This window comes from Portunus trituberculatus, chromosome 38, assembly GCF_017591435.1.
Source record: "Portunus trituberculatus isolate SZX2019 chromosome 38, ASM1759143v1, whole genome shotgun sequence".
Taxonomy (NCBI): domain Eukaryota; kingdom Metazoa; phylum Arthropoda; class Malacostraca; order Decapoda; family Portunidae; genus Portunus; species Portunus trituberculatus.
Window position 1 is genome coordinate 7,142,479 of NC_059292.1, and position 12,923 is coordinate 7,155,401.

Here is a 12,923-nt window from a genome sequence, read left to right on the forward strand (position 1 = left end):
TTACGCAGAGTGAAATGGTAAAGGCACTAAAGGAAAATGAGTATGTGGTGAGAGATATTGCTGAAAAGAAAAAATGCGTGATCATAACAGGATTGAGGGAGGAAACTGACAGGAACTGGCAGGATAGGAGGGATAAGGAAAATGACAGGATTAAATCTTTACTGAATAAGATCTCAGTAGAGGAAGAGGGCCTATATGCTGAGGTAGAAGAAAGTGTGAGATTAGGAGCTTTTGAGGAAGGCAAGAATAGACCATTAAAATTGAAATTAAAGTCTCAGGTGGCAGCAGAGGCCTTGCTGAGGAGGGCTTGGAAACTTAAGGACTCTGAGGAAACCAAAACAATTTACATAAGAAGAAATATGTCACAGGATGAACGAATGAAAATGAAAGAGCTTGTAACTGAAGTGAGAGAGAGGAATGACGAAAGAACAGAGGAGGAAAAGACCAAGTTTTTTTGGAGGATGAGAAATGGGAGGCTAAAGAAGTGGTGGATAAAACAGACGGAATAGACATTACATGGAAGAAAGAGACTAGGAATGGAATACAAGTGACTTACATGAATATAGATGGATTTCTGTCTAAGAGGCTAGAATGTATGGATTACCTAAGAAATAATGAACCGGACATAATGTGTGTGGTGGAAATAAAGCTGGATTGGTTTGTTGTAAAACACTACAAAGTATGGAGAAATGATAGAAAAAATAAAGGAGGTGGTGGTATAATGGTTCTTACTAAGGAAGATCTGATAGTGAAGGAGGTGAACTATAGTAAGAGAAATGAGGAAGTGATAAGTATGCTTATAACAGATGGTAAGAGGGACATTAATATTATAACAGTATACATACCACCCAGAACCAGTGCTTGGGAATATGAACAGTATCAAATGGTGATGAGAAATACTCTAGACAGAATGAAGCAAGAACTCATCAGAAAGGATAGAGTGATGATAGTCGGGGACTTTAATTGCAAAGAAATAGTGTGGGAGGACTACGAAGTGGTGAACGGTGGTGAGTGGGCAGAGGAATTGTTAAATGTAGCAACAAATAACTTGATGACACAGTGGGTGAGATCACCAACAAGGTGCAGGGGACAAGATGTTGCAGCAAGGTTGGATTTGGTATTTACCAGGGGCATCTCTCTAAAAGAGGAAATTGACATGAATGTCCCTTGGGGACATTGGGGATGTCCTAAGCTTTGAGCTGGATACGGAATTAAGCACGAATAAGATTGTGGAACGCAGGGGGGAAAAATTAAATTATATTAGGGCAAATTATAACCATATAAGGGAGTTCTTTAATGCAATTGACTGGTCCGTGGTATACCAGGTAAGGGATATGCAATTGAAATACGATAAATTTATGGATTTATATAACTCTGCTGTGAAAAAGTTTGTGCCATATCATAGAAAGAGGACTTTAAATAATAAACAGTGGTTTAATAGAAATTGTGAAGAAGCAAAAAAGAACAAAGAAAAGGCATGGAAGAAACTTAAGAAAAACTGATGTATTATCAAGAGAAGTTTACAAAACAGCAAGGAATAGATATGTTGAAGTAAGGAGAACAGCACAAAAGGAATATGAACAGAGGGTGGTGGAAAACTGTGATAGTGACCCAAAATGTTTTACAAATTCATAAATGGAAAACTAAATATAAGGAGGCAATAGAAAAGGTAAAAATGGGAAGAAGTATATGAGGATGCTGGAGATATAGCTGAAATTTTGAACGACAACTTTTGCAAAGTGTTTACAAAGGAGGAGCATTTTATGGGAGAAAGGCCTATGGAAATAAAGCAAATGCAGGACATCATGGTTACTAAGGAAGATGTAAGGAAAATTATAAGCAATTTGGATATTAATAAATCAATGGGGCCTGATGGCATATCTGGGAGGTTGCTAAAAGAATGTAAGGATCAATTGTTGAACCCCGTATTTGATATTGTGGAAACCTCCATACGAACAGGAATAGTCCCGAAAGAGTGGAAAAGAGCTGACATTGTGCCTATATATAAGAATGGTAGTAGAATGGAACCGCTAAATTATAGACCAGTATCGTTGACTAGTATATTGTGCAAGGTATGTGAAGAAGTAATTAAAGCTAAGTGGAGTGAGTATCTAGAAAGTGAAAACATTCTGAGTGAAAGACAGTTTGGTTTCAGAAAAGGAAGATCGTGTATCCAATTTATTATGTTTTTATTCAAGAGTGACTGACATACTACAACATAGAGAGGATGGGTGGATGCTATCTACCTGGACTTGAGAAAGGCCTTTGATAAAGTACCACACAATAGACTGATGTGGAAACTAAAGAAGATTGGAGGAGTAAATGATAAACTAGCAAAATGGATGGAAAATTACTTAGTGGGAAGAGAAATGAGAACAGTGGTGAGAGGAAGGAAGTCCGAGTGGAAGAAGGTAACCAGTGGAGTTCCACAAGGGTCAGTGCTTGGTCCCATCATGTTTTTGATTTATGTTAATGATATGCCAGTAGGAATTGACAGTTACATGAACATGTTTGCGGATGATACTAAAATTATGAGAAAAGTAAAGAATGTGGAAGATTGTAACAAGTTACAGGAAGATCTTGATAAAATATGTGAGTGGAGTAAAGGATGGCAGATGGAATTTAATATAAACAAGACCCATGTTATGAAAATGGGAAGAAGTAGATACAGACCAAACAGGGACTACAGGCTGGGTGATGAGAAAATCAAAGAGACCAATGAGGAAAAAGACTTAGGAGTAACCATGCAAAACACTTTGTCACCGGAGAAACACATTAACAAGATATTTGGGAAAACATGTAACATGGTTCAAAATATTGGCCTTACATTCCACTACCTAGATGAAGGAATGATGAAGAAGATATTATGTACCTTAATAAGACCCCAGTTAGAATATGCAGCTTGTGTCTGGTCACCACATATGAAGAAAAATGTGAAGAAGGTGGAAAGGGTACAGAGGCTGGCAACAAGGATGGTACCAGGACTCAGGGAGTTAGACTATGAGGAAAGACTGAGAAAACTGGGGTTGACCACATTAGAAGAGAGAAGAACAAGAGGAGACATGATAACTATGTATAAATTGGTGAACAAGATTGACATATTGGACAGAGAGTTGATAAAGGTGACCACAAGTAATTATCTCTGGGAACATGGAAAAAAATTAATAAAAAGACATCTGTCTAAATGACGTGAGAAAATACAGTTTCCCGCATCGTAGTATTGATAAGTGGAATAAACTGAGCAGTGATGTCGTTGATGCAGTGTGTGTCAATCAGATGAAAGAGATATATGACAAGAGTGGACAAGGATACAGGACACAGAGAGCTTAGCTCAGGCCCTGTAATACACAAATAGGTAAATACAAATAGGTAAATACACACACATAGATTTGTTAATGGGAAATTAAAAAACAAGAAAGAAATAAGCAAACTGAAAGTTGATGGAGAATTCATTGAAGAGGAAAAACTCATGGCTGAAGAGTTGAATAAGTGTTTCCAAAAAGTTTTTACCAATGAAAGAACTTTTAATGAACCAAAGATCGAACCGACAGAAGAAGGCCTGGATGTAATTGAAGTGTTGGAGGATGAAGTGTGTGAAATGCTGGAAAGATTGGATGTAAGGAAAGCACAAGGGCCTGATGGAGTATCAAATTGGGTGTTAAGGGAATGTAAGGATCAACTGGCAAAAAAAGTTTTGTGGCCTCATATCAAAATATCTGCAGCAGGGGCAGGTGCCAAAGGACTGGAAAAAAGCAGATATAGTACCCATATTTAAGAGTGAAAACAAGGAAAATCCGTCAAACTACAGGCCGGTGTCATTAACAAGTGTTATGGTTAAACTGTGTAAGTCAGTAATAAAGAAAAGATGGAATGATTATCTAGAAAGGAAGAAAATATTGACTAATGGGCAGTTTGGATTTCGGAAAGGCAGATCATGTGCAACAAATTTATTGTACTTCTACTCTCGGGTCATAGATGTGGTAGAAGAAAGGGTGGGATGGGTGGATGGAATTTATCTAAACTTGAAGAAAGCATTTGATAAAGTCCCTCATAAGAGATTGATCTGGGAAAGTGAGAGAATATGGTGAGCTGAGGGGTAGGCTTTTGGAATGGATCAGTGATTTCCTGACTGGAAGAGAGATGAGAACAGTAATAAGAGATAGGAAATCAGCTTGGAGGGAAGTGACTAGTGGAGTACCTCAGGGGTCAGTTTTGGCACCGTTACTGTTTGCTGTTTACATAAATGATATGACGAAAGGAGTGAATAGCTATATGAGTTTGTTTGCGGATGATGCCAAATTAATGAGGAAAATAACTAAGAAAGAAGACTGTGAGACATTGCAGAGGGACTTAGACAAGATCAGGAAGTGGAGCAGAGTGGCAAATGGAATTTAATATCAAGAAGTGTGGAGTGATGAATTTTGCTAAGAGCAGTATGAGACCAGTGTACAGATATAAGATGGGGGATGAGGAATTGGAAATAAAGACTGAAGAGAGAGATCTGGGAATAACTGTGACGGAGGGGCTCTCGTTAGAGGTTCATGTAAAGAGGAAATCTGGTGAAGCGTACAATTTAGTAAGGAACATAAGAACTGCATTCTGCTACATGGATGAAGAGATGATCAAGAAGTTGATTGTTACAATGATTAGACCCAGGTTGGAGTATGCAGCGGTACTTTGGTCTCCAAGAATGGCAAGGTATAAGAGGAAGCTGGAACGCGTGTAGAGGGCTGTGACGAAGCTGCCCCAAACCTGTCTTATGAGCAGAGACTGGAAAAATTGAGTCTGCCAACACTAGAAAAAAGGAGGGAGAGAGGAGACCTTATCACTATGTACAGGATTCTGTCTGGCATTGAGAAGTTGGACCGTGATGATCTGGTGGTGAGGGATATGAGAAGTGGGAGGAAGCATGGGAGAAAAGTGAAGATGAGTGTGTGTACAAAGAACATAAAGAAATACAGTTTTCCACAAAGAATTGTGGGGATCTGGAATGCGCTGGAGAAAGAAGTGGTTGAATCAAAAACAATTCACGGATTTAAGGAAAAGTTGGATAAGAATAGATATGGGGACGGGACAGCATGAGTTTGAACTCCTCCCGTAAACAACAACCAGGTAAATACACACACAGAGATGCAGATGATGTGAAACTTTTTGAGAGTAATAAGGGACATCAATGGCTGTATCAATTGCAGAAAGATATTGACAAGATTTGGAACTGGAGCCAAAAATGGATTTTAGAATTTAATGCCAGGAAATGCCATGTAATGGAAATGAGTAAAAGTAACAGAAGACTTACAAGACACTAACTAACATTAGGGTAGCATTCAGTTACATGGATAAGAGTATGATGAAAAAGATAATAACTACTCTGATCAGACCTAGGCTGGAATATGCAGCTGTGATGTGGTCACCATACAAGCAGGAGGACATCAAGAAACTAGAAAAAATCCAAAGGACTGTTACAAAGATAATCCCAGAAATAAGGGATCTTTCCTATGAAGAAAGACTGAAGAAAATGGAAATACCAACCTTGAAGGATAGATGGGAAAGAGGGGACCTAATAACAATGTATAAGCTAGTAAACCTTATGGAAAAGATAGACAGACAAGACCTGGTAACAATGATGAAGATACATGAACAAGATAACATTACAAGATCATGAAAAGTCAGTGTTTGAGGAACATTAAAAAGTTTAGTTTTTCACATAGGACAATGGTAAATACACAACCATGCATAAGTATTTGCATTTATTTTTGTTTTTCTTTGGTTGTTTGAAAGCATGTTAAGATGAAGAGAAGATCAGCATGAATCAAATAGAATTTTTAGATGGAAGTTCTAAGATATGGTAATTTTATTATAATTTGCTTGTGCTTGATTGTATCTAGTAAAGGCTTTAAATGTGTTGATGATGAAGACATTGGTGTTGGCTAACTTTGCTTCTGGGTTGCTGTGTATGTGGGAAAGTGTTATTGTTTTTTTTCTGTTTTCAATGAGACTCCAAGCTTCCCTTGTTATCTCAAAGCCTTGTGAAGTGAGGTTTCTAGTGTTATATTGACAGATGTTGATGAGTGTGCTGAAGAGCTCCATGGCTGCCATCCAGAAGAAGAGACCTGTAGAAACACTGATGGTGCCTATGAGTGTGACATAGCTTGTGAAGAAGGTTTCCAGTTCAGTCTTGTTCTTAGAGCATGTGTAGGTGAGTCAGTTAAATATAAACTGTAGAAGTCAAGAAGTGTTTACTTTATTCAATATGAATATTTCATGTAGACTTTCTTCTAAATCTTCATAACAAATTTTTAAGATCATCAAAGTAGGTTATTTAAGTCTTATTTGAGTAATGCAAATTTCTAAAATCTTGAAACACAAACATGAAGAAACCTTGAATAACAAAAAAATCTCAGTATATGAGCGATAATTAAAAGTAAAAGCGCTAATGCTTAGGGAAAGAAGAGAAAAAAATTAATCTTGATGCATTAATCAGTCGGTTATTTGTAATATTTAGTTAGAAGAACAAATCAGATTTATTTAGATTCTCAAAAATTTACATATCTCAAAAATGGTGTCCACTTTCCATGCCATTCAGCTGAAAGGTGTTCTTCTTTGTTGGAAATTACTTTGTTTCCATATTATGTACGGGAATACCTACTAGATATTCCTTTTGTATGAGATGTTAAGCTATTTGCCAGGACCTGTTGAAGGGAAGAGAGTTGGTAATGTGGATGTGTACAGGTAACCCTGTCCTGGTCCACCACAGACCAGGATGAGTGTGTGGATGCTCCATGTGAGCCTGGCTGGGAATGTCGCAACACAGTGGGATCCTACTTGTGTCACGAGCTGCCTCGCGCCTTCTGTCCAGCAGGATATAAGCCATCCAATGGCTCTGCCTCAGGCTGTGAAGGTTAGGCACCGCCTCCTTGCGTGGTATGCTTGGCTGGCTGATGGTGCCTAGAAGCAACTTAATTAGCATAGAGCTTAGCTTGGCAGTGCTTGCTTGAATACTGATTGCTGTTGCTTATACATGGTGTTGCCATACCATCAGTACATGAAGCTTTGTAATATGCTGGAAATTTCATTAGCTCTATATGTTTCAATATGCATCCTTATATGGTCACATTGCATATATATATATATATATATATATATATATATATATATATATATATATATATATATATATGAAAGGAATTAATTTGAATTGATTTTTGATACTTTTTTTCTTTTAGTTATGGTTTACGTGTATAGCAATCTAGAAGTACATTTTTTTTATAAACAATTAGAATTCAGTCTCTCTCTCTCTCTCTCTCTCTCTCTCTCTCTTCAGACGTGGATGAATGCGTGGAAGGTCTTCATTCCTGTCACGCTGTGAGGGAACTCTGCATTAACGAAATTGGCAAGTATCGTTGTGAAGCCATCATCCATAATGAAGTGAATAGGGAAGGAAGCCAATTCAGAAATGTGCCACATACTGCCTTCCAGCCTCATGTAGAAGAGTGTCCTGAAGGATATGGCTTTGACTTGACCTCAAGACAATGCCTTGGTAGGTGACTGTACATAGTACAGGATATACATCCTAATGCTTTAATCAGTATACATTGAAAAATGTAATTCTTTTATAGTATTCTTTCACATCTGTTCTGTTGGAGAAATTTCTGTTGAAAAGGTTATCTTCTTGATGAAGAATTTGTAAAAGCTATATTACTATAAGATTTCTTTAAAGTTGTTTTACTTTTGCCATATGGCCTAACCTTCATGCATAAGCTGAGTTATCATCTACCGTCTTGCTTATCTTGTTCTTTTTTTTTTTCTACAGTGTTAAGCTGCTTTTCCATTTATGATGATAATCTTATTTTGTTTTACAGACATTGATGAATGTAGTGTTGGCTTTGATGACTGTTCTCAAGCAGAGAAGTGCCTCAACATTCTGGGAGGCTATGTATGTCAGCCTCGTGTTCGCTGCACTGCCGGTTTTGCTCCAGATACTCTCACTGGGGAATGCAAAGGTAAGAAAAGAATCACCACCTCTAATATTTTGTTATGATAGTCTGTTCATATATTTATGCTCCAGGGAAAATTTTATTGCTAGTGAATACTGTATCTTATCTATTTCTTCCCTCATTATGCAATTTCTTTCTTTACAAGTAATTTCTTAATGTTAAAAGGTGAATTTATGTAAACAGTATTGATGAAAAAAATATATATCACAACAGTTTTAACATTTCAGATGTTGATGAATGTGCAGCAGGTATAGGAAATTGTCTTCCAGGACAAATTTGTTACAACACTATTGGAGCTTTTGAATGTCGTGTGGAATGTCAAGATGGCTTCAGATATGATCCTACGTAAGTTTGCTAGATCTTGGTTATTAAATTATATTGGATGAGATTTATTTGTCATGATAAGTCTTGTATTCCCACAGAGATGCTGCTGTCTGTGTGGATGTTAATGAATGCTTGCGGTCCCCATGTGGTTTTGAGGAAGCTTGCCACAATACTGAGGGCTCTTACATCTGCATTGCTTCAAATAGTGCAACTACTTCTATCTTCACCACAAGCTTCACCAGTACAACCACAAGTACCAAGTCTCCAGCTATTTGTCTCCCTGGTTTTGATAGGAATCCAAAAACCTTAAGGTGTGATGGTATGTGAACCTGGCCATTTGAAAACAATATTGTAAAGTGCAAAGGACAACTCATTTTGTTTTTTCATCCCAATCAGTAATCTATAAAGTGCAATCATTTCACCTCTCTTGTCTACTTTCTAAGGTTGGGAGCTACATGCTAGCTACTCTCTGTATGCCTTCCAGTTTTCCATGTTTTTTTTTTTTTATATAGTGATCTAATTATTACTGTATATATGATCTTGGATGTATCATTATGTTGACTATATTCCTCATCATTTCTTCATCTAGATAAGCAAAGGCAACTCATATTTCTTTGAAGGTTTAGAGTTTCACTTGTTATCTTATTAATATGCTTTCTTGTTGGAATGGAATATCACACTATCGTGAATATAAACTTGTCAGAAAACCCACAGTTATAGACTTGAAGTATTTATTCTGGACGTTTTGAAGGCCACTGCCTTCATCTTCAGCAGTACAAAACAGAATGAAAAATACAAGCAAACTGAACCAAGAGAAGAGGGAGGGACAGAGGATGAGAATAACGTAGCACAGTGTGATTGGCTATTCCCACCTGTGAACTCCACCCTACTCAAACCCTATCAGGACCTGACTTGTCTTTACCACTTTGAAATGTCCAGAATAAATACTTCAAGTCTATAACTATGAGTTTTCTGACATGCTTTCTTGTGATAATGTCTTTGAGAATATCACTCCTAGATCTTTTCTTCTATTGTTTTAATGTTTTATTCCCCATCTTATAGTTACAATTACACCTTTATGCTTTTCCAAGCTCCATCTTCTTAAAGTTTCCAGAGTTAAATTATAATTGCCATCTGTTGCTTCACTCACATACCTTGTCTAAATCTCTTGGCATTTTTTCATAATCTTCAATTTTCTTTATTCTTCTTATAAGTTTTGCATCATCAATGAAGACTCTCATAGCTGGATATGTTCTCAACCATATTATTTATATATGCCACAGACATTATTGATGCTAACACTGTAGTATGTGAAAGTGCATATGCATGTGTATATGAATAGTTTTCTGCTTTGCAGGCAAGTGTATGACTGAGGAAGTTACAATTTTTTTTTTTTTTTTTATTTATTCTATATTATTCTATTCAGTATTCTGTTTCCATTTTCTAAATTCTGCACTACTTGTAATGTTTGTACTTTATTTATTATTACTGGTTTTTTATGTCCCTTTTGTTGTGTATTTTAACTAATGTATGGATGTTGCAAAAAATTCTACAATAAGGCCTGTCTCATGGCTAGATGTTGATGAATGTGAAGAAGGACTTCATAACTGTCAGGTGGGCCATGAGCAATGTGTCAATACCTATGGAGGCCATGACTGTCAGCCACGACCTTGCTCTCCAGGATTCATTCAGGACCCACATGACCCCAGCCTCTGTAAAGGTGAGTCATATTATGTACAAGTAACTCTTGATTTACATGTGTTTAATTTACTCGTTTTTGTTAATACGCAACCGAAAAAATATTATGATTAATTAAATTTGCACGATTGGTTTGCTTATACACGATTTGGCCCAACCACATTTTCAAACTGAGCGCCAGATGCAATTTCAAACTGCGCGCCAGAGAGTTCCGCAGCTGGCCGATAGGTGGGAGCTCCACTGCGTCCTGCGTTTATTTTTTTGCTAGTGTTTACTTTTATACTGTGGGGTTATTTTTGATAAGTGGGTTTTTGATAAAGTGGAAAAGCTCAGAGGAAGATGGTGACTGACTGTGGTGTGAGTGGTGAAGGCAGTGACGCAGTGAGTGTTGTGTTTACGTATTCTTTTTGTTGTTTTCTCTTATTATTTTTTGCTTTCTCATATTATTTCTTGCTTTTCCCTTTACTATAAATACACTTGTAGTATATTAGAATGGTAAATAATAAAAACATGTTAATTCAGCCAATTAAATAGAGTATTTTGTATGAATTTTTTTGGACCACATCCTGCATCCCCCCTATTATCTATTGTTTCTTATGAGAATTACATGTTTGTTTTACGCAAATTTTGAAATACATGATGCCTCTTGGAATGCATCTATCATGTAAATCAAGAGTTATCTGTATCTGTCTTTCAGTAAATATTCATGAACATTTATTAATTTATTGTTCGTGACTTGAATTTCTGATAAATATTGTTACGTATCCCCCCTTCTTCCACATTGGCCAAGTACCAGGGTGCCTTTTCTAGGCCCTTACAGCGCAGCTGACACCAGACACCAGGGGGGGCCTGCCACATAATCACTCACCAGGTGGAGTTCAGTGGCTATGATTGATGCGCTAAAGGCAAGAGATTCACTAAACAGACTGGAAACACGGCAGTATAAACAGACACAGGCACACTGGGTGGAAAAGGACAGGCACTGTGGGTATTGTAGGCCTCCTTCACTGCAGCCGTGTCTCCCCATGGAGCTTACTCCCGGTCTGGCTGTCTCTTCTTGTTTGACTGGCTTGGTGTGCAAAACACTCCCATGCCCCTGTCTTCACACTAACATTTCCTACTCACCAGTGGCGTCATTTTAGGCCTGTGCCCCTTCTAGCGTACATCTCTCACTGACTCCCACCCTTTATAACAATATGATTTCATAACAGTTTTATAACTTTTGAATAATGCCATAAAAAATCAAAAATAAATTTTCACTGTTTATCCTCTAACAACTGAGCTCTATTGTATATGAATACATGTATTTGATTATTTAACATTATATGATGAAAAGGTTAAGAAGCAAGCAACTACAGAAATATCTTGCTTTAGTTATGAATTTAAATTAAAATTTACCTTGTAACATAAAGGATTGATTAGTTAATACCTTATTTTAAACTGATATTATGCACTTTATCCTCTCAAGAAATCTGTTAGAATTACTCATATCTTTTCTGTTCATGTAGATGTGAATGAGTGTGAATCATCACCATGTGAAGCAGAGGAAGTGTGCGTCAACACCAATGGATCATATAGCTGTCGCCTTCTCCTCACCCCCTGCTCCCCAGGATTCAGGAGGAATGAGGAGAATGAGGAATGTGAAGGTAATCAATGCATTCATTATCAACTGTGCATAGAAGATTACATATACAATTCATAATGAATAAAGCAATTAATACTAATATGTATGAATTTTAACTTTAAGATATTGATGAGTGTGCTGAGGAAGCTCCATGTAGTTCAGAAGAACGTTGTGTCAACACTCATGGCAGCTATAGGTGCAGGAGTGTGCAGTGTCCAACTGGCTACCAGCAAAACATTTGGGGCCAGTGTAGAGGTGAGTTGATCAATGCACTTCTAGAGGTATCTTTACTAATTTTGTCATCTCAGTTTAGAAGATTACTCAAAATCACTATTAAAATTTGAGAGCGTGATTGTATGTAACGTTGTAAAAGAAAGAACAAACTATGGTAGAAGTGAACAAGACATGATAAAGTATGTTGTATGTTCTTTCTGTTGCCCATCTGCTTAAAGTTAATAATTCATTATGTAATGTTACAGATGTGAATGAATGTGAAACAGGAGAACATACCTGCAACATTCCAAGAGAGCAATGTGTCAATTCTATTGGCTCATTCAGATGTAAGCCTCTCCCAGACTGCCCTCAGGGCTTCACCAGACATCCTACCTCTCTCAGATGTGTTGGTAAGAGCTTCATTTTGATTTTTTTTTTTTTTTTGTCTTTTTTTCTTTTAGATAAATAGTTAACTCTGAAAATGATCTTTAAAACAAGATAATGAAGCATTTAACAATAATTAATTTTATTTGTGTAAAGTGGAAATAAAAGAATATTCAGTGGTAGAAATTACTGATACTGGAAATGTATATTCCTACTATGCACTGACAAAGTCTGCCATCATAGAACATGATTAATGGAGCAGATGTTACCAGAGTAGAAATAGTTTTGAATAGATTGAAGTTCAGGAAGTTCACCATCATTATAATGAAGGTTTTGTTATTCGAGAAAGGTAGACTGTGTGTCCTCTATAGTAATAAACCATATTGTATTAAAGATGATATGAAGATATTAAATCATACAAAGGAACATAATGAGTCAGTATTGTAAACAGTGGCCAGGTAAATGAGGAATACAGCAATATAATATGAATAGACAGAATGCAATGAGAAGAGAAAAGGAAAGAAAGTCAAGCATATTTAGAAAACAGTGTTTCAATTCAAGGGAATCATGTCTTCATGTGATAAAAACTGACTAATGTAAGCACAGAATCTATTCAGAACAATGATGATCATGATCTGGTGGTGATGCTTATAAAATAAACTTTAAGGATTTCAAAGCTTGAATAT

At 36.8% G+C, this 12,923-nt stretch overlaps 1 protein-coding gene across 1 annotated transcript in view; it reads left to right on the forward strand.

The window, feature by feature from the left end:
• The window catches only part of LOC123514657 (fibrillin-1-like), a 55,780-nt gene that overhangs the window by 16,264 nt on the left and 26,593 nt on the right, over positions 1 to 12,923 (forward strand). Inside the window, exons 11-20 of the mRNA XM_045272679.1 lie at positions 6,059 to 6,196; positions 6,755 to 6,898; positions 7,322 to 7,537; positions 7,860 to 8,000; positions 8,222 to 8,339; positions 8,417 to 8,637; positions 9,895 to 10,038; positions 11,525 to 11,662; positions 11,764 to 11,895; positions 12,120 to 12,263. Coding sequence (XP_045128614.1) covers positions 6,059 to 6,196; positions 6,755 to 6,898; positions 7,322 to 7,537; positions 7,860 to 8,000; positions 8,222 to 8,339; positions 8,417 to 8,637; positions 9,895 to 10,038; positions 11,525 to 11,662; positions 11,764 to 11,895; positions 12,120 to 12,263 — 1,536 coding nt within the window. The remainder of the gene's footprint in view (positions 1 to 6,058; positions 6,197 to 6,754; positions 6,899 to 7,321; positions 7,538 to 7,859; positions 8,001 to 8,221; positions 8,340 to 8,416; positions 8,638 to 9,894; positions 10,039 to 11,524; positions 11,663 to 11,763; positions 11,896 to 12,119; positions 12,264 to 12,923) is intronic.